General features: G+C 49.2%; 3 protein-coding genes across 5 annotated transcripts in view; 1 reads left to right on the forward strand and 2 right to left on the reverse strand.

Annotated features, from left to right (window-relative positions):
• Positions 1-39: 39 nt before the first annotated feature.
• Positions 40-2,778, reverse strand: LOC147203164 (MARVEL domain-containing protein 3). Its single transcript, XM_086115522.1, has 4 exons — positions 2,658-2,778; positions 2,097-2,205; positions 1,917-2,029; positions 40-1,391 (listed from the first exon to the last, which is right to left on the reverse strand). Exons 2-4 carry the CDS (start codon positions 2,195-2,197, stop codon positions 733-735), a joined length of 873 nt encoding a protein of 290 aa, XP_085971648.1. The 5' UTR covers positions 2,198-2,205; positions 2,658-2,778; the 3' UTR covers positions 40-732.
• Positions 2,779-3,600: 822 nt separating this feature from the next.
• On the forward strand, positions 3,601-6,438 carry c7h8orf82 (chromosome 7 C8orf82 homolog). Its single transcript, XM_086116659.1, has 3 exons — positions 3,601-4,027; positions 4,112-4,160; positions 4,669-6,438. The coding sequence occupies exons 1-3, from the start codon at positions 3,860-3,862 to the stop codon at positions 5,139-5,141; spliced, it is 690 nt and encodes a 229-aa protein (XP_085972785.1). The 5' UTR covers positions 3,601-3,859; the 3' UTR covers positions 5,142-6,438.
• A 3,725-nt stretch (positions 6,439-10,163) lies between these two features.
• Positions 10,164-26,949, reverse strand: part of LOC147203166 (carboxyl-terminal PDZ ligand of neuronal nitric oxide synthase protein-like) — a 29,625-nt gene continuing 12,839 nt past the window's right edge. For 2 of the 3 annotated variants that reach the window (XM_086115238.1, XM_086115239.1), the window contains 9 exons: positions 23,281-23,389; positions 22,475-22,616; positions 21,067-21,233; positions 20,814-20,975; positions 19,643-19,808; positions 18,898-19,074; positions 12,893-13,089; positions 12,665-12,789; positions 10,164-11,607 (listed from right to left, as the gene is read on the reverse strand). In XM_086115238.1, the coding sequence (XP_085971364.1) occupies positions 11,001-11,607; positions 12,665-12,789; positions 12,893-13,089; positions 18,898-19,074; positions 19,643-19,808; positions 20,814-20,975; positions 21,067-21,233; positions 22,475-22,616; positions 23,281-23,389 (1,852 nt within the window). In that variant the 3' untranslated portion in view covers positions 10,164-11,000. Of the gene's footprint in view, positions 11,608-12,664; positions 12,790-12,892; positions 13,090-13,460; positions 18,459-18,897; positions 19,075-19,642; positions 19,809-20,813; positions 20,976-21,066; positions 21,234-22,474; positions 22,617-23,280; positions 23,390-26,949 lie in introns of those variants that run through there. The other variant, XM_086115240.1, reaches the window with a different exon arrangement.

Genomic DNA, 26,949 nt, shown 5'->3' on the forward strand with positions numbered 1-26,949 from the left:
AACAGGTCATGATGATGAAAGGACACAAAAACATTGAAATGCTTATCAAAGTTTACATGGGTGGAAAAAAAAAAAGACTCCTGCTTATTTGAAGCAGAAATGGCCCAGATAATGTCACATAACTGACAAAGTAGTGATTTTAACTACATGCTGAAGTTAGTATGGACACATATCAAAGTCGTACTCGCCAAATACGGTCCAATAAATGCAGCGGAGTTTGCTATCGAGGAAAACGCACCGCAAACAATGCAACAATTGACAACGCGACGTTGCGTTTTAGTGAAAAGATTGCATTTGTGGAATAACCTCACCGCGCTGAATTTCTTCTGTCGTGGGGGTTGATTGAACAATGTGTGCTGTGTGACGGCACTGAGGTCATGAGTCTTTCAACGGTTAGCATTCCGTCAGAATCTAATACCGGCCGGGCCATGCCTGCTCCAGACACGGCTTTAAAATCCCAAATTTCACATTATCACTTCATAATGTGATTTATTCTGTTTTCCTTTTTAATTCGGCAGCTTGTGTCCATCTCACGGGTAGAGTGCAGTAATAAAAATCACTTTTAAAAAAAAATGTAAAAAATTCAGTATTACGCAAAACAAAATAATATCCTGACGTACTTAGAAAAGTCAAATGAGGGTTGGAAGTCAGACTGTGACTTTTGTTCCAAACTCTTGGAGCTCTTTGTTTAGACTGAAATCGGAGTCCGTCGCGAAATCCAAAAGATCTCAGTCACACAGAGGTGGTTTCAGCCCTGAGCGGGGCTCTCTGCGGATGAGCTCTGGCTTGCTCTCGCTCCAGCTCGCGCCGTTTACGATCCTGCAAGTACTGCTTCACCCTGCGGACGGTTTGGACGGTGAGCACGGCGCCGGCGGTGTACAGGATGGCGGTGATGAGTCCAAACAAAGCCACGGCCGCATCCGCCCCGCTGACGTCGCAGTTCATCCAGGTGTACCCGTTGCGCGCGTACAGCCGCTCGCGCTGCGCGCAAATATCCGTGGCGTTGACCCCGATCACAAAGTGCAGGTAGAGACCGACGGCCGCCACGTAGGCGACGGCTCCCCCTGCCTGAAACGCCAGCGCCCCGTACAGAAGTTTACGAGACAAATGGTGCGGGGGCTTGTTGCTTGCGACCACAAAGAGCAGCGAGACCACGCCCATTGTCAGGCTGAAGGCGATGCCGCCGTAGATGCCCGGCGCTCTCATCTGGCTGTACTGCATGTCCAGTTCGCGCACCTTCTGCAGCTCCGTGCCCTGCAGGTTGAAGTTGGAGTTGATGTCGAAGCCGCCGAGCCCGCCCATGGAAGATAAGCCCGATGTCACCATCTGAGCGGCGACCACGCAGATCAGGACCAAGGCGTTGGTCAGCACGGAACAGATCAGAACGACTCCTGAAGACACGAGACATTCAGAGCGGGATCAAGTTTCCTTGTCGTAGAACTGCTCCGAAAACGGAAATCAAGCACTGGCGAAGAATGCTGCTATTTTTGTAACTGCAGAATTCATGGTCCCGTCAATCACACGGCGAGTCAACCAGGTCCTGAATGAGCGGAGCAGCCCCAGACCATCTTGATCAAACCTCTTTGGGATGGTGAAGATGTTTTGGAAACGTGAGACAAGCTTTTCGGTTCTTTTCTGTCGATACGGAGCAGTTGCGCAATGAAAGTCTCCCCTTGACATCGAGGCCCGCGGTTCTTTGGATGCCCTTTTGGGTTCTTCAAGTATAATTTCAATATCGTATATGCTGCGTCTCCACCGGCAGCTTTTTGTCCTTCATTCAACTGACAAAGAGGTGGCGAACGCAGGAAAACCAGTTGGACGGTGTTTACACACAGAAACCAGAAAGGAAGTATGCATCATGAAGTCACAGTCCGCCCCTCGACGCTGCACAAAGAAACGCCCCCAGTCGGTCTCACCTCTCCTGGAGCACATGTGTGTGCATTTGGAGTCGTTACGTTGGACACGCGCGACGTCCCGGTCCCGGTGGCGGTCGAGATCTCGGTCGTAGTACGGCGGTCGGGAAGGCGACCTGGAGAACGACGACAAAGACGTTCATTTAAATCCTCAACGTGAATTAAAGTTGCCATTGTTTACACCTGTCAGCTGATGAGCGGTCGGCATCGCGTTGTCCGCGGGGCTGCCGGTGATCCCCGTTTCTCTCCCTGTGGCCCCGGTTTGAACGCGGTGCTTGGCTCATTGCTGAAACTGGAAAAAGACACAAAAAGACCAGAAAGAATTGAAACAAATGTCACAGTCACTTTGGCTCATCATAGTTTGTGAATGACTTCCATTTAGAAGCAGTCAAATGTTAACCTGCAGATGACGACAACATTCTTTTTACGAGTTTGGTCAGGCTCAAGTAATTTCTGTGACCATTAATGAGAATTTTCTTCCCGTGTCAAAAGGATATCAACAGGTCCATTCGTTTTTCACGGAGAAGGTGTAAGAACAAGTGGTCACTGCAGATGTCAGGAGAAAATCTTTCTCTTTTAAAACCAACAATAGTTCCCCCCCCCCACACACACACACACTCTCCCCCAAAAAATCGATTACTGTACAGTAAACTCAAGGCTGTCAACAAGGTGTAGCCAAAATTGAACATGCATGGCCAGGTGAACAAAACTACCGCTGACTGAAATTCCAAGAAATTCACTTACTGTGAAGTCGGTGTACGCGCAGTGAAGTGCGACTATTTCGCCATTATGGCGCGTATGCAGCGATCCAGGTAAGCCAAAAAGGAAGGTGGCGGTGCCCCACCCTCTTAAAAGAGAAGGCGGGCTAGGAAAGCGTTGGGGGTTTCCACATTCAATATGGCAACAACGTTGACGTCCATGTCAGCGCCCAACTGACGCTCAGTTTAATGCTGCATTCCAGGAAGGTGGGAAATCCGAGTTATCCCAGTCAGATTGGACCATTCCAACCTCGGTGCTGGAGGCCAAATGTAAACAACAGAGATGGCTGATTCCGATCACTTGTTTGTTGTTCTGGTTCATTATGACACACTTTGACCTTCATCAAACATTATTCATAATTTCCTTAATTTACAGTACATAAATAAAGGAAGATCTTCTCTTCAAAGCATATAATGCATTTCACCAAATCAGTTCACGCACGTCGATAACGGCATATGCAGTAAATTCGTGCACTGAACTAATGTAATAATATATAAGTAAAGTTAGATATGGGTTGACAATCTTAAATTGCTTCAGAATTCATGGTCTGTGTCTCCGTGGGATCGCCATCGTCAAGAGATGTCAAATTGCATTCGGTAGGTGAACTGGGGGTCCCTTTTCCGACTTAGTAACTCGGATTTCCCAGCTCATGTGGGCGTTCTTGTGCACTTTTCCTTATCGAAAGGGGGGAAAGTCCAACTTTCCACTGTCCTCGAATTCAGCATTAGCCCCAACAAGGGGGCGTGTCATGTCAATGTCGCCGCCGCAAGTGTTTTGTTCAAGTTATGAAGCGTCACGGGTCTCTGGCCAATCAGACAGACAAAACATTTGCCGTCCTCAGAAATGAATCTACAACAATCGATATTACGATTATTCACTGCGCGGCAGTCCCTCCACTTCATAAAGCGTAAAGTTGATACATTATCTGCTCTACTATTTTACATACAGAATACTGCATACGGTTGTGTACATACAATGGCACTATGCTGACTGAACACTGGGTGGCGGTAATCAACATATCACGACAACGGAAACATTTCCGGTGTTTGTCGTGGTGTCACCAGGGCCAAGTTAAATCAGATTTTGGAGGTTATCTCTAGTTGTTGTGCTGGTCACACAAAGTGTCAAATTGAATTCACTATTGCAGTGTTTACGTTTGAACAAAAGTGCATTTTGGTGTTGGGCTCATGTTGTTACTCCGTACTACTGCCGCGCTCGTCAGCCAGCGTCTGGCCGTTCGACGCTGCACGGCCGCCGGCGAGAGGAGGCTCACAACCACCGCCGCTTACGTCCAGGGTCAGAGCCCTGAACCACGCATTCGAGAATACTTCTACTATATTGACCACCAAGGGCAGGTGAGTGTTGTTGCTGTTTTTGCATAATCTTCACAGCGAAGATGTCCCTTCAACGAATGTTGCCTTTTGTGGTTTTCTTGGCAGCTGTTCCTTGATGACACCAAAGTCAAGAATTTTGTCACCTGTTTCAAAGGTAGAGGAAAATTCGTGTACTCGTGTTTTGTTTTTTTTTGGGTGCCTTTTTGATTAGTAAGAACAATTCAGATTCTTTCTGTATAATTACAGATGTGGACGTAGCATGACAGCCAGAGGCATTTTAGTTCTCTGCTCCAGCGTGTAAAATGTGACATCGTATGATTGTTTTCAATACATTTTTGATTGCTCCCTGTGATTAGGCAATGTAGGTCCTATGCCGGATAATATCAGGTTCATGTGTCGTTAAAATAACATATTAGTTTGGGATTTGTAATGATTTTTGTATTATTGAAATCAGAAATCTTAAAAATGCGAATTGGGTGCATGCAGCCTTTTGAATTTTCGCGAACCCACAGTGTTGCAATTATGCACGCACTCCCACTAATAGCTGGTTGAATGATCCGTTGCGAGTTTCCCGATGCTTTTGGAACAAGCTTCTGGCGTCATTCCGGTGATGGAATGTGGCTTTGTAGTAATTCTCATTCATCCTCATCTTGCATTACCAGACAAACAGTTCCTCGTCTTCTTCTTCAGTCGTCTCCGTTTAAACCAGAGTGGGCGCTACGGGGACGACTTCCCCTTCCTGTCTCCTTGCGGGCGCGAGAGGAACTTCCTGCGTTGCGATGATCGACCAGTGGTCTTCACCCACCTGCTACAGGACGCTACCGGAGACCGGGACTTGCTGTCGTTTTGCGGCGGCGCAGACAAGCTGACCGTTTCCTTCAACCCCGAGGCACTCTTCATGCACCCGGCCACCGGACGAGTTTACCACCCCTGCTCCGAGCGAACGGGAGGCGTCGGGCTGGTGAAGTCATCGCTGGCTATCGAGCTCAGCCCGTCCTTTGTCTACGCTTCCGAGCGAGGTCAGTCAGGACCACCCACACACTTCCTGTGGAGGAAACGGCAGCACGTACTAAGCAATCAGCTGGCAGGATGCTTTGCCACAGAAGAGGACGACAGTGGAGCTGGAGGGGGATAATGTGCAAAGAGGAAAGATTAACAACAAAAAAAAGTGATTTTGCACAAAGTCTTGTTGTAAGGCTAATGGAGTTACACTTTAGTGACGATTATGAATTGACGTGTCAATCATAAAGGAATATTGTGTTTGCATTGGTTTGATCCTGAAACTAAGAAATAAGCTTTGAGTGGTTGTTAATTTAACGAGCCCCATCGGACCCCTCCAGCGTTGACCACAAAAGAAATGTAAAATGTTCCCCATTTATTTTCCAAGACAAAAAAAAAAAAAGCTTGGGCAATGCCAAGTGCTGTTCATATTGACGTTTTACACAGCTCGGCGGTTGGCATCAATACTCGTGCTTACACTCAAATGTCGCCTCGTCCAGCAACAAAATATGTGATGAGAAATCGACATTTATTTGTAGCTTTGTGACTGAATGTTACCCGGCACAGCTTCCCTTTTTCACTTGAACAAGCCCAGTCAGCAAAGGCATCTGGCCCGGATTCGGCATGAAGCTGGCACAGCTGGCCTTGAGTCGGCACTGGCATAATGCATGTGGGCCGAACATGGCCCAGGAGTGGCAAAGGAGGCACTGGCTTGACTCTGGCAAACCAGATGAGGGCCAGTTGTGAGTGCAGTATTTGGGCCAGAAATCAATTTACAACTCCGGCCCGTATACGGCCAGCCAGTATTGAGCCACCCTTAAATGCAGTTTCAGATTTATTTTTTCAACACACAGCCTTGTTTTACAATTGCACACCGATGCGGAATTCCATTCATCACCCCCCCCCCCACACACACACACACACACACGCGCGCGCGCGCGAGGTTCAATCAGGATAATTTAAAAATGAAAAAAATGCATAAAAGACACAGAATTAATATTTTTAATTAGGTGCAATTCATTGAGTGTCCGCTAGGGGAGACTGTTTTGACCAGAGAACAAGACAACAGAGGCCTCAGTCCGTCACTGAGACATACCCATGACAGCAGACGCTATCAAGAGCACTCTCACATTTACACATTTAATAGCACTCTCCTTAATTTGTAAAGTGTAGGCAGGGATTACATTTAGATTTTATATGCACGTGTAAATGGTTTAAAACTTCCTTTCTTTATAAATCTTGTTTAATCATAAAGTGCATTACTATATTTTTCAATACCAATTACTTGTTAAAGTTTGTACAATCAATGGGATGAGTTGCAATGCATATATGTGAATGATAAAAGTAAATTGCACATTTGTTGAAGGAACTGTAAGGTGCTTCATGAAATGTCTTGTAAAAGATACCTTCATTAAATTTCAACATTTTCCAAACGTTCTTGTGCTTCTTCATACCAAAATAAAGGAAAGACATGCTGTTTTGGTTGTTTATAGCAAAGTATGGTATCATTTTAATGGTCCGGCCCACTTGACATCTACCGAGGCCGTATGTGGCCTACCATGTGAAATGAGTTTGACACCAGTGATGTATAGTAAGGCGTTTTTAGCCGAAAAAAAACAACCATGTACAGAAAGGCGTTTTTAGCCGAAAACAACGACCATGTATGGAAAAGCGTTTTTAGCCGAAAAAAAAACGACCATGTATAGTAAGGTGTTTTTAGCCGAAAAAAAGACCATGTATAGTAAGGCGTTTTTGGACGAAATTTTAAACCGAAAAAAACGACCATGTTAGTAAGGCGTTTTTAGCCGAAAAAAACCCGACCATGTAATGTAGTCATTTTTAGCCAAAAGAAACGACCATGATTAATAAAAAAACACAACTGCACTGCTCTATGTGGTGCTTTGGCTCAGTGGTAGAGTGATGGAGTGCCACACCAGAGGTTGAGTGTTCAAATCCCTGGTTTTTGCAACAATATCTACTCTTCAACCACCATATACAACTTATTTGAGGAAAAACACAAAACAACCCAAAGGTTCATTGTGGTGGGTTAGCTCAGTGGTAGAAAGCTTAAGTCGAAAATCCAGCGGATGGGTGTTCGATTCCCAGTGTTTACATCTTTCTTTAACCACCATTTGCAGCTTTATTGAAGAAAACACAAAACAAACAAGATGTTATGTGGTGGTGTAGCTCAGGGCTAGAGAAACCATGTCCCAAACTAGCAGTTGGGTGTTCAACCCCCAGAGGTTGCAACCATATCCCTTAAACCACGTATGGTTTTACAATGCGGCTCAGATCTGGGCCGAATGCGGCCCACATCATGGATGCCAGACGTGGGCCACTGCAGGACCGTCATCCATTGAGGTACGTGGGCCGAGTGTACGTGCCGTGTCTGCCCCAGAGCTGGGCCAGACCAATTTTGCTGGCTGGGAGGTCACTGCAGCTGACACTTTCACTTCAATACCGCGAGAGGGCGATGTGAACTCGCGGAAAAAATGTCGAATCTGACCTCGTCACTTGAGTCATCGTCGCAGTCACTGATGATATGACGGCACGCCTGGATGACTTTGTGGAGGAAGAACGTGCACAGAAACTTGAGTTCTTACTTTGCCCCCTTGATTGCACCCCCCCCCCCCCAAGAAAAGTCACATTTTATGATCTAATACTGCATTTATTTAACACCTTGTTAAAAGTAAACGCATTTGCAGTAAAGCTCCTGTGGCCTTTTTTTTTTTGTTACACACGTTAACAGCATCGTCTGCAGCGTCCTAAATGTCACTACAGTAACAAAATAGAATGTATTGACTATGTTTTCGTTTTGCTGCCAAGGGCCGGTGTCTTGGACTTGTTTAGACGAGCCATAAAATCTTGTCGAGTGGATTTATCATGTCTCGGCGTGCCTGGAAAAGGAAGTCAAAGCGTTCCAAGAGCAAGAGAGATCGGACCCTCGTCGGTTCAGTCATTCGCCGTCTTGTGCTCGGGTCTACCCCAAAGACAACTTTCACTCTCTTTCTGACCAGAGTTGAAAGAATAAAATACTGAATAAGGTCATATTTATTATGAGTCCCTTTTAAGCAAGGCTCATAGTCGAAGGATCAGAAAAATCAACAAGTTGCTATGGTTACTCAAACTCTACCAAGGGACGCTGATGGATATGAGGGTTTTTTTTTAAGTCCTGATTAATATTCTCACACAGTTGAACCTCGTTACAACGTACCTCGAGGGACATCACGAATCTGAATGTTAGAACCATTCCCAACAAAATGGCCGCCAACTACGATGTATAATTCAGTCTGAACATTTCAATGTCGATTCCAAATACGTGGACATGAATGGGAAAAAATGATGTTGTTACGGCGATAACGTACCCATTCATTCTGTCGCTCGAGGTCCGTTGGAACCACGTTATGACCGTATGGCGAGAAAGTGGCTCAATTGGCGACACCGACCGACTGACTTCATGCTAATCTGCCACATCAAACTTTCCAAAAGGCTGAGAAAGAGGAAGAAGACATGAAAGCTTCGATACAAGCGGAAATCGGGCTGAGAAAAAGACAACGTGAATACAAAACACCCACAAAATTCCAACTCCAATCTATTTCCACATGATGTCGATTACAATCAGCAGGTGAGTGATACATTTTGGGAAATAAACCTTAAATATCCCAAGGGACCTTGACCTTTTGTTTCGAGCAGCTCCTTTGTTCCTTCATTTCATCATCCCGAGACGTTTATTAACTTCCTTCATTCATGATTTAATGTTGAGCTCACAAAACAAGCCCAAAAAAGATTCAACAAGGAAACTACTACGACTACAAACAAACAAAAAAGATGCTGTTTTTCATCACCAGACGATATGACTTTGAGATACTTCACATGCTCACACGTTTTGTCGAAAACACTTGCGTTGGTATAAAAGGCACAGCCAATTTGCATCATTTTGAGTACAAAAAAAGAAGACACTTTTTGGCAGCTCAGTGGTTGCAATAAAGACTAAAAAGGGCAACGTGGCCACTTGTTGGGGTTGAAATATTTTTGACAGTTGGGACACAATCAGTGCAGCCTCAGTCGGAGAGAGTGGTCGGTCGTCTTCCAACCGAGGAAGGGGTCGGGGGTCGGATCCGCCGCCAATGTGACCGTGTCCAAGCGTCCTCGAGCAAGATAGCGAACGCGCGTCATCCGTCGGTGAACGGCAGGAAGAGCTTTGGGTACCAAAGCTAGAAAAGCCTCCATACAAGTGAAAGTCCGTTGAACTAATATTAGCGGTCCACGAAAATATTGCGAGCCGCAGCCGATCGGATTGCCGCTGGGCTGGTGCTGCCTAGAAATCCAGTGGGAGTCCTAAAAACTCCTAAAAAAAAGTGTTGAATTAGTTTTCATTTGATGTCATTGTCTCATTTCTGTATTTAAAAAAAAAAAAAGTCAATTTGAAGTACAACATTAGCAGAGTCAAGGAAGGACTTGGACTCAAGTGTTTGCAGGAGCTCCAAATCAACCGCGTGACATTTGAGAAGACACTTCCAGCAGCTACTTGAAAAGGTTTGCCGGCGCGGCCGTAAAACCAGGAGCTCGTAATCCCGGCCGTTTTAACCCCCCCCCCCCCCCCCCCCAAAGCGTGAGCGCGAAGGAGGCGCGTGGGAGCGCCGCGTTACGGCTTGACGGCCAACAAAGACGTTTCAGGATGCGCGGCCGGCTCGCATGACAAAGAGACAAAGACACCGGCTCGGAAATAGACTGCGAGTGGCGAGCGAAACTCAAGTGGCTTTTCTCAAAAGGAGTCCGGCTCCGCATTCCTTTTCGTGACGCGGCCTCGGCCCTAACAACGGTCGCCCCTGTGTTTTCTGGGAACTACTGTTGGCTTCGGAGGTCAACAAGTCCCCTGCGGGGTCCCATCGGTCACTTCGAGAGGCCACTTGTCGACCTCGCTTGGTCATTTTTCGGGGAGGGTGGGGGTGGAATCTGCTCACACACTGCAGTTTGTGTCCCCCAAAGGCACAGGCTACACCTGGGGTGTCCAAACGATGGCCCGGGGGGCCCATCCCGGCCCACCGTCCATTTTTCAGCGGCCCGCGACATGACCAAAAAAAAAAAAAAGATATTTGACAGGGGCCGCAAGATCAGTTAAAAAAAAAGGTGAAGGTGGGCCGAGTGGGAAGGGAGCTTGTCAGAAAAATAGTTCTTTTATGTACTGTGGAATTGTTCTCAATATTCAAACACCCAAATAAACCATTGATGATGGGAAGAACCACAGAATGGATCTTTCTAACCAGCTCACTTTCGATACATTCATTTATCCGTCAATCGATCAATGCCTCCCTCCGGCCGTGTGCCCGTTTTTGCAAAGGGAAACGTTGGCTCAGCCGGGGATGCTCCTCCACGAAACATCTTCACTCTATTTTGCTGCAACATTTTCCAATCTCAACAAACACAATCAATGCATTTTTTTTTGTATGATAGTTTGATGTGAATCCCAATGCATGTCAACATTTGGAACCAATGGCTACCAGCTCAAAAGGGAATTTTAAAATCACCGCTCTGCCCTCTTCCCCTTACGTGAGCCTTTCATCCCATTTCCTCATCCTGTTTTTTTTTTTTTGCACCCTTCACTGTTGCATTTGAGCTTCCTTCATTATCAAGGCAGATATGTCAGTGAAAAGTACAAGCGGTCATTTCTCCTTCTCAGCCGTCTAACGCCTTCTTCTTCTCCTCCTCCTTCGGCGTCTCGTTTCAAATGTGCCGCATTTCTCTTGAGATGGACAACGTGCAGTTTTCCAGACAGCAAACCGCCCTGAGAAGCTGGACTTTTGACTGTCAAAGCTTTTGAAATGTGACAGAAGAACACATTTGCTCCCTTCCCGGTTTTGTTCCCTTTTCGAGGACATTCTGGAGCCGGCAGTTGTTTTCTCCAATGCTTTCCATTGGCGGGGAGCGTCACGGGTTTGCGCCACCCGCCGAATATGAAGAGCAATCGGAATCAAACTGCGACGGCGTCTCGGACTCAGTCAAAGGACAGCAGATCCGGATGCGGCTCCGCGTCCTCCGGACTCGGCGAGTCGTCTTTCCTGCTTTCGGCAACGGAGGCCTCCTCGCTCAGGCTGAGGCGGCGGCGAGTTTTGCCCGAGCGCGGCGCGGAGGTCACCCCCGAGTCCACGTCGAACGGCCCCTGCCACACGTCGCAGGTTTTCGCCCGGGCCTCGAGTAACGGAGGATCCTTGTTGAGGAGGTCTGGCACGGAGGGATGAAGCTGCTGTTCCTCGGCGTGTCCTCCACTCGATTCTTCCGCATGCGTCTCCGCGTCCGCCTTTCCATCGCTTCCCGCGATCTCCGTCTCCCCGACTGCCGAGGTCCCGTCGGCTCGCTCCGCAGCGGAGCTGAAATCCGCCGACCCGTCGTCCAGCTCGCCGTTCTGCGCATCCTCCTCGGTGATGAAGGGCGTCGTTTTGGGGGAGGAGATGGGCGAGGACAAGTCCGCAGCATCCGGAGAGGAGACCACCGGGTCGGAGGAGATCATCATTTCCCGGGTGGTCATCAACGCCCGAGGCAGACGCTTCTTACCCGACGGCGGCGGCGGGTCGAGTCGAGGGATGGCGTCGAAGGGAAAGTGACTGAAAGCGGAAAGCGTTGCCAACGGTGCTGTCAGTTTAGCGTGTTATAATCGGCATTCATTTCAAAGTTTTATCTCGATTAATTTTTTTAATCGCGAGATTAATGCAGCACCGCGTTACAGATGTTACAAAGGACTTTTGATGGCAAATGTGACAATTATTTCCGACATCTCATGTTCCAAGACAACGCACGCATGCGCTTATGAATGCGTGAGAAGAGCAGAGAAGCTAACATATGCCCCCAACAACTTATTTAGACGAGTGCTGCCGATACAGCCGCAGGGACTCACTTGCAATCTCTGGCCAATTTGAATAAGGCTTACACGGGACCGACAGTTAAGTTGTGTAACAAGGAGGCCTCTCGCTGATGTTCGGTCGAACAAACTTGGAGCCGTTCTAATTAGACATTTCAGAGGCTCAGGCATCGTTGGTTCAAAATATAATTGCCGAAGCGGCGACGAACGATATTAGGTCGGAGAGTCAAGAGTGTGAGCGCATGAAAGAGTTTTCAAACAAAGTCTTTTTGCGGCGCGTCAAAGCTTTTTGGCTCATTTGGGATGCCGCATCTGCTCGTCGGCCACCGACGGGCTCTTTCTTTGATTTGAGTTCGAGGCTGTTGCTGACTTCTTCCATATTTGAAGAAGAAGAAAACGGGTTCGGCATTGTGCAGCGAGAGAGAGCAAGCGAGAGGGACGCCTTTGTTAAAACTTTCACAATAAACCAGGGATGTGACGATATCCAAAGCTCACTAATCAATATGATATCATACGATCATTATCACGATACTGTAAGGAGGTTGGCGTCATTACTAAAACGCTCACGATACCGTCGAAAAATCGAGGCCATCGTGTTTTGTACATAAAAGCAGCCGCGACAAAGAAATAGGCTGGGACACTCATTTTATGGTCATGCATCCGAATGACAGAATTGACATTTCCTGGAGAACAAGTACGAGTGGTATCGGTACACGGTATCGGTGGGTACGCAAAAGTGAATACCCGCTCTTGGAGGTGGAATCGAACATCCTTAGGAGAAAAAAAAAATGGGAGCATGGTACCTGTTTGCCAAATTTTGGCCGAGTTGGTCCATGCAAGTCCACGCGGCCGCAGCGTTTTTGTTGACCTCGGTGACGCCGATGTCCCCCGCGTGGCTGGATTCCTTCCTCCTCAACAGGTCATTCATCTTCAAGGGTGGAAGGAGGAGTCAAAATGTCAAGCGCTTGACTTTCACCCTCCTGCCGCAAGAAATACATTTGAGGCGAGCGAATCGCCGACGCAAGGCCAACCTTCGCCCCGACGGCTTTGCCCAGGTTGATGGCATTTTTCAGCCTCTGTTGGCCTCCGGAGGAAGGGGAGTCCGACGAGCCCGCGCCCAGGTTGGGGTTGGGGGACGCTGGGGTTCGTTTGGCCGAGGCCTGGCCTTGCCTGCTGGTCTGGGGACTCTGTTGCTGGGCAACGGAATTCTCAAACATGCTTTGGTCAACTGCGGACAGAGAGAAGGAGGAGTAAGGCGCCCCGTCTACGATGTCCTACGTCTACGTTGCGGCGCTTTTGGCATGATGCGTTCTCGGCGGGTTGGGGAGGGACAACAATGGTTTGAAACGTTGTTTTGAAAGATGCCGATTAAAAGTTGGCGCTCCCCACGGCAAAGAACACTTTGTGATTTACGATGCCTTCGGGGTGGATGGTTTCTTTAAGAGCGAGATGACATCGGGACATGATTGATGCCGCGAGCGAACGGCACGCCGGTTTGAGGCTCCGACTCGCGAGAGGCAAGCGACGCTTGATGAGAGAAGGCATGCGTGGAGCGGGAATAGCGGGACGGTAAAACACAACGAGATGCGACGGTCTTACCTCACGGAGAGAAAGGTTTCTCCGAAGGCCAGTCATGAAACACAAAGCGGTCACATTTCACACCATTTTACAAATGACGCATATTTGGGCCGATTGTCGTTTCCTCGCGGAAAACGCGATGCATCAGGGAGCGGGTGAGGGAGCCTTGGCGGCACGCGCACGCCCGAGTGATACATTGTCTTGGCAGGATAAAAGCGAAGGAAAAATATTGCCATTTGAAATCCGATGGAGCCACAAAATCCGCCAGAGCAGGTACAACCTTGACGCCAGGCTGCATGCGCAAGCGTTTTACTTACCGTCGTCCCCTAGAGATCGACAAAAGTACATTAGCCAGAGGGCCGCGGCAAATGTGATCAGGCACGAGGAATCGGGCGCCGTTTACCACACGCAAATGAGGAAGGAAATATGAGAAGAAAGGAGAAACAATCACCTGCCTGCGTAATTACAGTCATCGACTCAACTCGAGTGTATTTCTCGAGCGCTTTCAAATGTAGACATGCGGCAAAAAGAATTCGTACAACAACAAACAATAAATGAATAGCGAAAGCACAAAAAAGGGTACAACTCAAAATCAAGTCTCATGCTGAGCCAAAAGCCAAAGAATAAAAATGAGTTTGAAGAGCAGTATTAAAGATGGCGGCGGGGCTTGCCAAGGGTTCAGCGGGAGGTCATTCCAAAGAGGGAGCGGCAACATCCCCTCGAAGTCTCCGCTTAGTTCTCGCCACCTCGAGTGGCGTCTGCTTCGCAGACCTGAGGCACCGGCCGGGAGGTGTGTACCTCTCAGAGAGGTGAGGTGCCAGGCCGTTGAAAAAAAAAAAGGACTCTAAAATGTATCGGAAGCCGGTGAAGGCATGCCAGAGTTGGAGAGATGTGCTCCCTCTTACGAGTAGCGGCTGAGAGGCGAGCAGCAGCAATTTGGAGCAACTGGAGACGCTTCATGGAGGATTGGCCGATTCCAAAGTCAAGTGGCAGTTCAAGGAAGAGAGACGTTACAAAGGAGGAAATACGCTCTCCGGCTCTGCAGTATACACGTTGTGTAAAATACAGTGTAGTCGTGTACAAGGGCCGAAATATTCCCAAAGCCACCGAGGAATGCCGACTGCGAGGTTACTACTGAAAACGACACCACGGTAAGCTGAGCGAAACACAGCGCGACCACCCAAGGCAGGCATAAGGCTGTACGTACATAAAAGACAACTCGTATGAGTCGGCGGCGACCCGGTTGGCGGTTTTATTCAGCAAAGTACATTCGAACGCCACTATTAAATAAAAGCTTCATTTCACTGTTGTTTTATGATCGGCAATAAGTGCACAATTTAACGGGGGTTTTATGAGCGAGCAGAAATGCTGCGGACGATTAGACGAGGGGTGCAAAAAGCGCGAGTAATGTCCCATTTCGGCGGGAAGATTTACTGCAGCGACTGGGCAATTGGCTCCAGCGTACATCGCTCGATTTGCCCCAAACGGCGAGACGACGAGCAATAAACACTCAACTGACAAAAGAATCATTTCAGCGTGTGAATAGAGAACAGTCCAAGGAAGGAAATAAAATCAAGACCACCGTCGGTCACCATTATTGATCATCGATTGACATACGGGAGGCATTGTGGGGGTCCCCACACTTGATCATATGTAGGCCAAATAACTTCCTTTCTCTGATGGGGGGCCAGGGTCAGTTTGGAACAAAAAGCGCATTTGGACGATCGCAGAGACGTCCAAATGAAAACATTGATTGTTTTCCAAAAAGCCACACATAACCAAAAATTAACCCCAAGAATTCTGGAAATAAATCACACTATTTGTGAAATCAATATTAACCAATCAACTTTCTTCTCTAGCGCAGGAGAAATCGTCCCGTTAGTATGCTCGCGAGCCGAGGTCAGGAAAAGTCTTCCAAAGAAATGAAATGAGATCACAAGGGCGGGATGCAATTTGTTTCCAATTAGTCGAGTTGCCGGATCAATAATTTATTCCGTCATGGCGTAGTTCACCGTCTGTCTGATCCATCCGCTCGCCGGAAAGCGGGCGAGCATCCAAAATAAAAGGTAGTCATGACTGGCCAAGTAGTCGGAGCGTATCAAGCGACGCTCGGCCTTTGTCCGTGACTGAACTTGATTTTCATCATCGGAAGACCTGCAGGATGATCTCAAAGCTCAAGAGAAGCACCCGAGGTCATACAACTGGAGACTTCAGCTAAGTGAGTGTAGTGTCTGTTTTATATTAATATTGTGTTAAAACACGTTAGTTAATCATAGTAGATGGAGAAAAAACGGGCATACGGTTGTCAAACAGAAATGAATATGTCAAACAAATGTGGAACCAAGAAGCTAATCGTATATTGATGAAGCATGTTAGTTACCTACCGTCGATCTCCTCTAATAATAATAATAATAATAATAATAGATTTTATTTATAAGCGCCTTTCAAGACACCCAAGGACACTTTACAATAACAAAAAACACAAAATAATACGGGTTGAGCAGCGGCAGCCAAAACGCGCCAGCGTTCACTCAACCCAAAAGTCAGAAACAAGGGAGGTGTTTTAGTACCTTTAGGTAAGGTTACATATGTCTTTTTCGGACAGATACACTCAATGCTTATGAGTATAATGCGTATGCATTATGGTATCTGTTTTATGTTAAGTGGTGTATGTTTGAGGTAAAGAATACAAACCTTATACATTCCAACGTAGCAAGCGGAAGATGAGTATGGTTGCCATAGCTATACAAGTTAACTGCTCTACAATGGAATGTGGTTGTCATAGCAAAGCAAGTTAGCTGCCCCGAAATGGTCATTGTTAAGATGAGCAGAAAATGCCCGTTGTCTGCTCAGCAAATATCGTTAGGTCGCCAAGCATACGGATATGGTTAAATCCACAAGCAATCACACAAAGGCCCAGTAGGGGCCCCTATTATATTTTTTTATAACAGAACAACTGTGATACCATTATAATCCATAAACCAGGTTGTGAAGTAATTATAGATATCATTAAAATCTAGCTAACGAAGAAAGCCACAGCCAACCAGAATCACACAACGCAGTATGACACCATTAAGTTGACAAACGATCGTAGAAACTAACCAATGAAATGAGAGGGTTTGCTCCTCATATCGCTATAAAACCTGTATGTTTTCCGATGTGCACATCTGTACCTCTCCGGGTTTTGATTGAATAAATTCGTTTGTGACCAGCCTGCACCTCGGCCTCTGGACTTAGTTTGTATTTGGACTTTGTACGATCTCGGCTTCAAGCTCTTAGAAACGTCTGGTGTGTCCCCTGATCTGCGGCTCGACTAAGGAACGTCTCTTCGCTTTTTTGTGTCGGCCCACCGGATCCCTCAGCCGACGCCCGGGAAGAGGCGGAACGCCTCGACGCGCCCCTGGTCTCCGGGAGAAGGCGTAGGGTCTGGCTCCGGGCCGACACATCATGAGCATCAGTCATGACCTCGAGTGACGTCCCCACAAGGCTTGATTTTGAGAATGCGCCCACACCAAGTCTTGATCCGATTAGATGCGTTTTTATTTTGCCGTCAGTCTCGTGCGGCAGCGGTTCAAACCAAGCGAAGACATTTTAGAGCACAAAAGAGGAATCCAAAAATGATCTTTCGACAACCTTTCTTAACCAAACGAAATTCCACTTTAGAGCGGTAACAGAATAATGATCGGAGCATATAATTGAGGGAGCTCAAAAAGAAGAAATGCAACAATGAGCGCGACTTCCAAACAGCTTTGAAGAGGCGCCTCCTGACCTCAACTCGGAACGTTGGGAGTCGGTGGGGGCGGAAAATTTGGAGGACCTCCTCAATTTCACTGAGACAATTTCCCATGAGGAAGCCGATTCTTGGGCGGGCTCTCCCACGTCTGGGTCTGAGGTCAACAAAGTTGTGAAAAACCTCTTTGGGGGCAGTCCCCCAAGGAGGGTGAAAGTTCCTCAAGGCTCCGGATGTCGTGGGACTGCCTTGCCTTGCCGGACACAACCTCTGCAACATCACGAGGACGACGGGTGCAGGTCCTCTGGATTGGCAATCCCACTTTTTTGGAAGAGGCGCCGGAAGCCGTGTTCCGACTACAGGAGCGGCAACATTGATATGGGCGGCTCGGTTCCTCTGTGTCAGAGTTTGGCCGGCATCGCAAGCAATAAGGCGACCATGTTTCCAGTCGGAGCTGCAATTTGCCAAGGCTGCACTTTGTCATAGATTCTGTTGGTGACCTTGATGGACAGAATTTCTTGGCACAGCCAAAGCATTGAGGAGGTCCGGTTTGCCAACCGCAGAGTCGCATCGTCTGCTTTCCGCAGACGATGTGATTCTGTTGCTTTCATCCGGCTGCGATCTTCAACTCTCACCGGAGCGATTTACAGCCGAGTGCGAAACGGTTCGGGTGAGAATCGGCACCTCCAAACCTGAGACCATCGTACTCAGTCGGCAAAGGTTGGAATGCCATCGTCCAGGTCGGGAATGAGACCCTGCCCCGAGTATCTTGGGTCTCGTTCACCAGTGAGGAAAGAACAGTGCGGCGTGCGATGCGGACTCTGTCGTGGTCAAGAAAGTGGTCAGCCTCAAGGCCAAGATTTCCGTTTACGCTCGCTCGAAGGTCGTCACGAGCTGCGGGACGAAACCCAAATAACAAGATTGCGGATACGAGCGCTTGTTCTACGGGTCATTTCATCACTCAGAAGATATGAGTTTAAAAAAATGAAAAAAGGGCATTCCGACTTCATGCCAATAGGTTGCCCAGTTACAGGGTTGAAGCTCGTTCGAGTTCCCAAAGAAACGGTCTGTTATCCAAAAGGACAGTTTGCCCACGCTTGTCTTAATATGATCATCGATCAACCTCACTTCTTGACACCTTATTCAAGTGCACTGATAACAATTTGTGTACAGATGTATGTACATGTTTGTTGGTGTGCAAATGTACAAAGTTTGTGGAGCAGAGATGAATCCATGACGTGTGTCATCTATTTTGGGGCTGGAATGACGGGGGGGGAGCAGTCCTCTGAAGTTTGCTCCTGCGGGAGTGAAGTTTAGCATGTTACACCGCAATTTCATCTCCCAGGCAGTCGGGAGTCACCCGTTTGTTCAGAACATTGAGCAGCCTGAGGGTCTCTGCCTCCGTTCCCCAACCAAAGAATTCCATCACCTCTTCTCCCTCCTCCTCCTCCTCCTCTTCCTCCCCTTCCTCCTCCCTCTCGTCACTGTCATCCGTGTTGGACTCGCACTCGGAGACGATGCCCGACTCTCGAAAAGCAGCAAAGTCGCGGCGGCTCGGCGAACAGGCATTGCGAGCCGATAACTTTGCCGTGCCTTCGGGCATCTCCGTCGCCTCGGGCTCGTTGGTTTCCAAAGGAGTGGGGGGCAAGGAGAGGGGAGGCGGCGCAGGCCCCGGGGGTCCCGGGAGAAAACGAAAACATTCTAATTTGAGAACACGTTGGTCCCTACCTAGCGGGCTTCCCACGTTCCCGTTGGAAGATGCGAATGCGGTCACGGCCACGTCGGTGGTGCAAAGCAGGGGGAGGTTCAAGGCAGACACCTCCGGTTTGGGCGTCGTTGGGTCACAGATTACCGGGGGCACCGAGGAGCGGAAGGTGATCTCCAACAAACTGTCCTGGGATCCCGCTGACAAGCGCAGAAAAGAGGAAGACGTCATCATCGTCCGACAACATTTCACCAAGCCCGGCCGGGCATAAACCGGCGCTGGATACGTTCGTTGCCCAAAGAGCGGAACGCCAACAAATGTCCGTGTGGAAACCACGAACATCGGTTCCGGGCGCACAAATATGGTTTTCAAATGATTTATTCATAGCTTGGAGGAAAACTTGATTCATTTGATTTTTTTTGTCGATCAATTTTTGTACAGTTTTTAAATAAGAAGTCAAAAATAACGACCGTTATTGTGGATTACACATGACCATTTGAAATTTTGCTTCCGATTTTAGCAATCATCATGGAACTTGACATGCTTGATTTGCTTTTGCGGGCCACATAAAGTGATGTGGCGGGCCAGATCTGGCCCCCGGGCCATGACTTTGAAACCGGTGCCCTAAACGATTATACTGTCATATAATACGTGTCATAAATACGGTCGCTACCACAAGATGTTTTTGCTTTGGCAAACGTGTCCCGTTTCCTGAAAATGTTTCTGCCACCAACGGCTCAAGCAAAAGTGAGTTGAAGTTTGACTTACTGGAGTTGGGTGCGGCGATTTTGGTCTCCAGTTCCTGGATCTGCTTGACCAGCAGCGAAATGTGCTGCAGCAGGTCTTTGTTTTGCAGCAGCAGCTGGTGAACTCGAGCCTGCGCCTCCAGTCGGGCCGTGGCCTCGGCGCTCAGCTGGTCTTTCAAGAGGTGCGCCTTTCACAGAAAGAAACCAATCGGAAAATCCCGCTCTGAAAACGTTCTCTGAATCTGCCAATTCTTCAAAACCCAGAAGAAAGACGCGCAGCCCTGGCGCCAACGGGCTGAGAAAAACGGAAATCCCCAAGGTTCATCCGGTGATGAATTGAAACCGTACCTGAAAATTTGGAGACGGTCTGGAAAAAACCCGCAACGCCGACCTAATAATCTGAACCTGAATTGAACCTCCGCTGCGGCAAAACAAAGCCAAGGCGCCGTTGCCTGAACATCCGCTCCAACAAGAACCGCAGCGAATTAAAATGCTCATTTCAAAGGCATTTCAAAGGCAAAAAAAATCAATGAATCAGCGAATGACTTAATCGGGACATTTATTGGAGAGCGGGAGCGATACTTGATCTCCTAATTGTCTTCTAATTTCATCACGCGACGTTTAAGCTCCATCTCTCCGTCTCTCGGGGGCAGGGCTGTCTCGCTCTCCGGCTCGACGTCCTAATTCTGGAAGTTGCCACGATGCGCTTGCTTGCCTATTACGGAGAGTATAATTTGAATATTGAGGCTCTGTTGCATCCCCGCCGTAGAACGCGAGCGGAAAGGCGTTCTATCCCCATTCCATTCCGCTCTTTCCGGACGGCACTCCATTCAAGTTGCGCTTTATTTGCTGGTCGGGTTGCAAAAGCCTGCGAAACGACAACCGGCTCATTAAATCCGACGGAGATGCTTTGATCGCTTTGCCGACCGCCAGACATCATGGCAACAAACAGCGAGTAAGAGTTTGATGCTATCATAGACTCATGAAGGTGCGAGTCCCTTCATGTTCAAACTGGAAAATGATCATTGCTCAGACTTATAAATGATGGCAAAGGAGGTTCTTTGACAAACAGGCAACACAATTTGAGCCAGGACAAAAAAATAAATAAATAAAACCCCGATGGGGTTTCGTGTGCTTTACTGCACTCGACGGAACTGAAGGTTGCATCAGCAAAAGCATAAACTGAAGCAAACCTGTGCCACGGCCACTTGCGTTTGCTGCTGTTGCTGCTGAAGTTGCTGTTGGAGGAGTTGGATCTGATGGTGAACGGACAAGGGAGCGCCGGGTGAGAGCGCGCCGGATGCGGGGAGCAGCAGCCCGGGGCTGGACGTCAGCAAGGAGGCTTCTTCGGAAATCTGCCACCGCGGAGGGACACGCCAAGTCCACGTCGTCACCGCGCCGATCAAAAAGGAGCTCGCTCTTCCGCACCTGCGTTCTTTACCTTACCGTATTGCGTGAGCGGCTGAGGTCCGACGTCTTGGCCGTGGCGTCCAGATCGGTCACCCCCCGGTTCACGTTGAGCTCCTCGGCCACCGGGAGCTGGTTCGTCTCATCGGCATCGATGTCGGTCTCCTCGAGAACGGTCGCCGTCTTGTCCGCTCCGCCGGAGCCGACTAAAAGGCACACGCACACGCGCGGATGAGCACGCACCCCTGCACGCGCACATGTGGTAGGCGCGAGCATGGACGCAGGCACGCATGGATGGACGGCGAATCAACACAAACAAGTCAATCGACATCCATCAAGATAAAAGATACTTGAAAAGAAGACTGGGGGCTAGATCGCATGTGTGCTGAGCAAATGGGGAAGTCAAAATCTTGGTTCGAAAGTCGGTCCCCAAGTGGAAAAAGAGCAAAGCGCAGAGTTCGAAAGGAAATGCGCCGGCCTGCTTTGATTCGTTTTTGTTGTTCTGTCGGAGACATCAACTGCTCGGATTGACCCGAACAGCTCACGAGGGTCAGGCGGAGGAGCTTGTGAGTTTCATTTGTGAGAAAGTCGCTTAGCCGGCCGGTGCTGATAGATGGGGGGCGGGGGGGGGGAGATCCGACTCGACAGATCCCCCCGGTTTCCAGATTGACTACTCTTCAGGCTAACTGAAAGTTGGAGGTAGGCTTTGATGTTCTGTGCAAGTTTTGGGAAGCATTTGATAAGACGCGCAAGCTAATGGCTAATAGTTGGGGGAGAGGGGGGGGGGGGTTTGACTACTGACAGATGAATTTTGGGGGCCAGGAATAATCGTAGCAGATTTCAAACACGTGACAAGGGCATGTTTCAAATGAGGGGTGCCGGAGCGTGACCCAGTGAGATATTGAGGTTCACCCTGTAGCTTACTGGGTCGACATAAACACACTTCATTGTTACCCCTTTTGCACCCCCACCCCCCAGAAAAATGGTGCTTGTTCGGTGCCAGACCAGGGCTGTATTTAACTGGTGCTTAAAACTCATTCGCTACCAAAGACGTTTTTAAACGTCTTTTCAGACTTGGTCCAGAATTAGCTAGTACTGAATGAGTTAACAAGTTCTTACGAAGAACGTGTTTGGTTTTCCACCGGCAAAGAGCCGAGTCGGAGCCACGTCATGACTTAAAGCGTCCAAACGTCACTGCTCACGTCGACGTTTACCCGAGAGCGCTTGCGCTATTAATCACAAAAATGATAATAATAACGCCTTGTTAGCATCTGCTAGGCAACTTAGCATAGCGTCAATTACACTTGTATGATCCTTTGTTTGCGTGGCAGCATTTGCTGCCTTTTGTTTTTGAGCCTTTTTTTCTGACCTTTTTGTTTAATACATTGTAAATAGTGTGTGTGTGTGTGTGTGTCTGTGTGCGTGTGTGTGTGTGTGTCACGCTTACCTGAAATGGAGGAGCCGTTTCCATTCTTTTCACTGTGGCAGTCCACCTGTCCATCCTTGTTGTGCTGTGCATTCTTCAGATTCAGTTTGTGACAGACCTCAAATGCCTGACCAACAGTCCGGACAATGCGCATGGCCTGACTCTGTTGGGTAAGGAGAGAAGTTGCTTCCACTCTGCCCGCCTTCACCTTTCTACTAACCTTATGACCCACGTCAAATATCATTTTTAGTCCTTTTTTTTTTTTTTTTTTTTTATCATGTCGCAGGCCGCTGAGAAATGGATGGAGGGTCGCAAATGGCCCCGGGGCCGTAGTTTGGACACCACCTGGGGAGCATTTATTTCATTTTTTGCACATAGCAGGGTGCTACTGCAGCGCTCACTACTCGGGTCGTAATAACGTAGCTCACATTTGTCAGGTACTAAACGCACACACACAAGCGCACGCGCGCGTGCAGCAAGGTTTTGTTTGTCTTTCAGCTTTGTCCTTTTTCTGTTTGCTTTCCCTTCTGGCGATTGTTTCATGAGATTCCAAGATGTCAACAAATGACTCGTTTTGCAACGTAGAAATGCTCCCCGTGTCTTCGGCAGCACGTCAAACGCTCGGCGATCGCCTTCGGCCCGTCTTGCCACATGGAACACAGTGTGACATCGATTCCGTTCATGTTGGCTGTGAGCGGGATTGAAATCCGCAAATCGGTTTTGTCGAAAAATAGGACCCGGAGGGTAAAACCGAAGCAGATATAAGAGGAAGGTTTCTATTTTAGGTTGAAAACAACTTCCTTCGTCGGTGACAAGGCGCAGTGTACCTTCTTCTTGGACTTGAAAACATTACAGCGGAAGGCATTGCTGTGGCCGTCTCGCACGATGTAACTGAAGATCTTCAAATCCTGCGAGTCATGAGACACGTAGAATATTCTGAAAGAAGAAAAAAAAAAAGAACACAATTGAAATACGGAACTAGCAAAACCAGAGCCCGCCGACGGAAGACGCCGCCAGTGTGTTTTGCCGACCAAAACGAAAGCGGTCGAACCGACGTAGCTCGAGGGCCAATAACAAAACCGAACGTTACGGACATCAACGATAGCTCGACGGAATCTCGTTGAGCTGCAGACGTGACAAAAAATGTCCACCCATCCCATTTCAACCGCGCACTGCGCGTCGCCGAAACACGGTTTGCGCCACCAAATGTTTCCAGAGCAGCAGGCACCAATTAGGGCGTATATTTTGAGAGACGTGGAGACGAGGAGCCGGCGGGTGGGAGCAGCAGAACATAAGCATTGATCAACGCCGCGGCCAAAAGTTTCAGCGGGGCTTTGAAGGCGGGCGGCAAATGTGACCTCTCCGCTCAAAACAGAGTTAAAAGCTCTCGCTCCCAAAGACCCGAACCGGATGTCTCTCTGTCTTGCCCGACAGCCGCTAAGTAAATAAAGAAGCGTTTCCGCTCTGACAACAAATCACGGTTTGAAAAATAATAATAATAAAAGTTGAGATATTGCGAAGTGCATACATGTTATCATTGAGGGGGAGCCCCAATACAAGATAGCAAAAAAAATAAGAAACCGGACCATTTTTGCAACACCACGGAAAAGGCGACGGAGGAAAGTCGTGAAAGCGAAACCGCATCGAGGCGGGCGTTCGCTCTTTTCGAGTTGAAGTGAGCCATGCTCGCTTCATAAGACGCAACGGCAACGCCAAGATGATGAAACGGCGAAAATATTTCACGCATTGACATCGAGTCTCTCATCTCCCCTTTCGCGCTGACAACGCTTGCAATTCCTTTCCTGCTCGATGATACGGCGAATGTCAAAAATATTCTGCGCAGACCGCTGACAAATGAAGACGGTACATTTGCATTTCGCATCACCATATGAATGTGCTCTCTGTCAAGTCCGAACAATGTCTCAGCTAACGCGATGCAGTATCGCGGATATACTGCAGACGCAAAAAATGCTTAAACGCCACGTTTGGTGTTCAATTCAAGCAAGATAAATCCCCAAAAAAATGTAAGTTAGACATGGTGAGATATAAAAATCGAAGCTCATTTAAAGCCCCTCCGTGAGTCGTCACCTTACCGTGGTGGAGGGGTTTGTGTGTCCCAATGATCCTAGGAGCTAAGTTGTCTGGGGCTTTATGCCCCTGGCAGGGTCACCCATGGCAAACAGGTTCTAGGTGAGGGGCCAGACAAAGCACGGCTCAAAGACCCCTTATGATGACAAAAATATATGGACCAAGGTTTCCCTTGCCCGGACGCGGGTCACCGGGGCCCCCCTCTGGAGCCAGGCCTGGAGGTGGGGCTCGTTGGCAAGCGCCTGGTGGCCGGGCCTACACCCATGGGGCCCGGCCGGGCACAGCCCGAAGAGGCAACGTGGGTCCCCCTTCCCATGGGCTCACCACCCATGAGAGGGGCCAAAGGGGTCGGGTGCAATGTGAGCTGGGCGGCAGCCAAAGGCGGGGACCCTGGCGGTCCGATCCTCGGCTGCAGAAGCTAGCTCTTGGGACATGGAATGTCACCTCTCTGGCAGGGAAGGAGCCCGAGCTGGTGTGTGAGGCAGAGAATTTCCGACTGGATATAGTCGGACTTGCCTCCACACACAGCCTGGGTTCTGGTACCAGTTCTCTCGAGAGGGGTTGGACTCTCTTCCACTCTGGAGTTGCTCAAGGTGAGAGGCGCAGAGCAGGTGTGGGCATACTCATTGCCCCCCGGCTCAGTGCCTGTACATTGGGGTTCACACCGGTAGACGAGAGGGTTGCCTCCCTCCGCCTTCGGGTGGGCGGACGGGTCCTGACTGTTGTTTGTGCATATGCACCAAACAGCAGCTCAGCATACCCACCCTTTTTGGAGTCCTTGGAGGGTGTGCTGGAGAGTACTCCTGCTGGGGACTCCCTTGTTCTGCTGGGGGACTTCAATGCTCACGTGGGCAATGACAGTGAGACCTGGAGGGGCGTGATTGGGAGGAACGGCCCCCCCGATCAGAACTCGAGTGGTGTTTTGTTATTGGACTTCTGTGCTCGCCACGGATTGTCCATAACGAACACCTTGTTCAAGCATAAGGGTGTCCATATGTGCACTTGGCACCAGGACACCCTAGGGCGCAGTTCGATGATCGACTTTGTAGTTGTATCATCGGATTTGCGGCCGCATGTTCTGGACACTCGGGTGAAGAGAGGGGCGGAGCTGTCAACTGATCACCACCTGGTGGTGAGTAGGCTCCGATGGTGGGGGAAGATGCCGGTCCGTCCTGGCAGACCCAAACGTATTGTGAGGGTTTGTTGGGAGCGTCTGGCGGAATCCCCTGTCAGAAGGAGTTTCAACTCCCACCTCCGACAGAGCTTTTCCCATGTTCCGGGGGAGGCGGGGGACATTGAGCCCGAGTGGACCATGTTCCGCGCCTCTATTGTTGAGGCGGCCAATCTGAGTTGTGGCCGTAAGGTGGTTGGTGCCTGTCGTGGCGGCAACCCCCGTACTCGCTGGTGGACACCAGCAGTAAGGGATGCCGTCAAGCTGAAGAAGGAGTCCTATCGAGCCTTTATGGCCTGTGGGACCCCAGAGGCAGCTGACGGGTATCGACTGGCCAAGCGGAAGGCAGCTTCGGTGGTCGCCGAGGCAAAAACCCGAGCGTGGGAAGAGTTCGGTGAGGCCATGGACGCCGACTTCCGGACGGCTTCGAGGAAATTCTGGTCCACCATCCGACGTCTCAGGAGGGGGAAGCAGTGCACCACTAACACTGTGTACAGTGGGGATGGGGCGCTGCTGACTTCGACTCGGGACGTTGTGAATCGGTGGGCAGAGTACTTCGAAGACCTCCTCAACTCCACCAACACGCCTTCCTTGGAGGAAGCAGAGCCTGGGGACTCTGAGGTGGGCTCTCCTATCTCTGTGGTTGAAGTCACCGATGTGGTCAAAAAGCTCCTCGGTGGCAGGGCCCCGGGGGTGGATGAGATCCGCCCGGAGTTCCTCAAGGCTCTGGATGTTGTGGGGCTGTCCTGGTTGACACGCCTCTGCAACATCGCGTGGTCAACAGGGAGAGTGCCTCTGGATTGGCAGACCGGGGTGGTAGTCCCTCTTTTTAAAAAGGGGGACCGGAGGGTGTGTTCCAACTACAGAGGGATCACACTCCTCAGCCTCCCTGGTAAGGTCTATTCAGGGGTGCTGGAGAGGAGGGTCCGTCAGGAAGTCGAGCCTCAGATTGAGGAGGAGCAGTGTGGTTTTCGTCCCGGCCGTGGAACAGTGGACCAGCTCTACACCCTTAGCAGGGTCCTCGAGGGTATGTGGGAATTCGCCCAACCAGTCTACATGTGTTTTGTGGACTTGGAGAAGGCGTTTGACTGTGTCCCTCGGGGAGTTCTGTGGGGGGTGCTTCGTGGGTATGGGGTACCGAACCCCCTGATACGGGCTGTTCGGTCACTATACCACCGATGTCAGAGTTTGGTTCGCATTGCCGGCAGTAAGTCGGAATCGTTTCCAGTGGGGGTAG

The sequence above is a fragment of the Hippocampus guttulatus genome, chromosome 7 (genome assembly GCF_054856545.1).
Source record: "Hippocampus guttulatus isolate MCC_2025c chromosome 7, RoL_Hgut_1.0, whole genome shotgun sequence".
Classification (NCBI taxonomy): Eukaryota; Metazoa; Chordata; class Actinopteri; order Syngnathiformes; family Syngnathidae; genus Hippocampus; species Hippocampus guttulatus.

Bases quoted from the DNA above. Each gene is read 5' to 3' on its own strand.
- c7h8orf82 (XM_086116659.1), top strand. From the start codon at position 3,860: ATGTTGTTACTCCGTACTACTGCCGCGCTCGTCAGCCAGCGTCTGGCC. The intron at 4,028-4,111 runs GTGAGTGTTGTT...TTTTCTTGGCAG, and splicing joins ATATTGACCACCAAGGGCAG to CTGTTCCTTGATGACACCAA. The intron at 4,161-4,668 runs GTAGAGGAAAAT...TTGCATTACCAG, and splicing joins TTTTGTCACCTGTTTCAAAG to ACAAACAGTTCCTCGTCTTC.
- LOC147203164 (XM_086115522.1), bottom strand. From the start codon at position 2,197: ATGAGCCAAGCACCGCGTTCAAACCGGGGCCACAGGGAGAGAAACGGG. The intron at 2,030-2,096 runs GTGTAAACAATG...GTCGTTCTCCAG, and splicing joins GACCGCTCATCAGCTGACAG to GTCGCCTTCCCGACCGCCGT. The intron at 1,392-1,916 runs GTGAGACCGACT...TCGTGTCTTCAG, and splicing joins ACACATGTGCTCCAGGAGAG to GAGTCGTTCTGATCTGTTCC.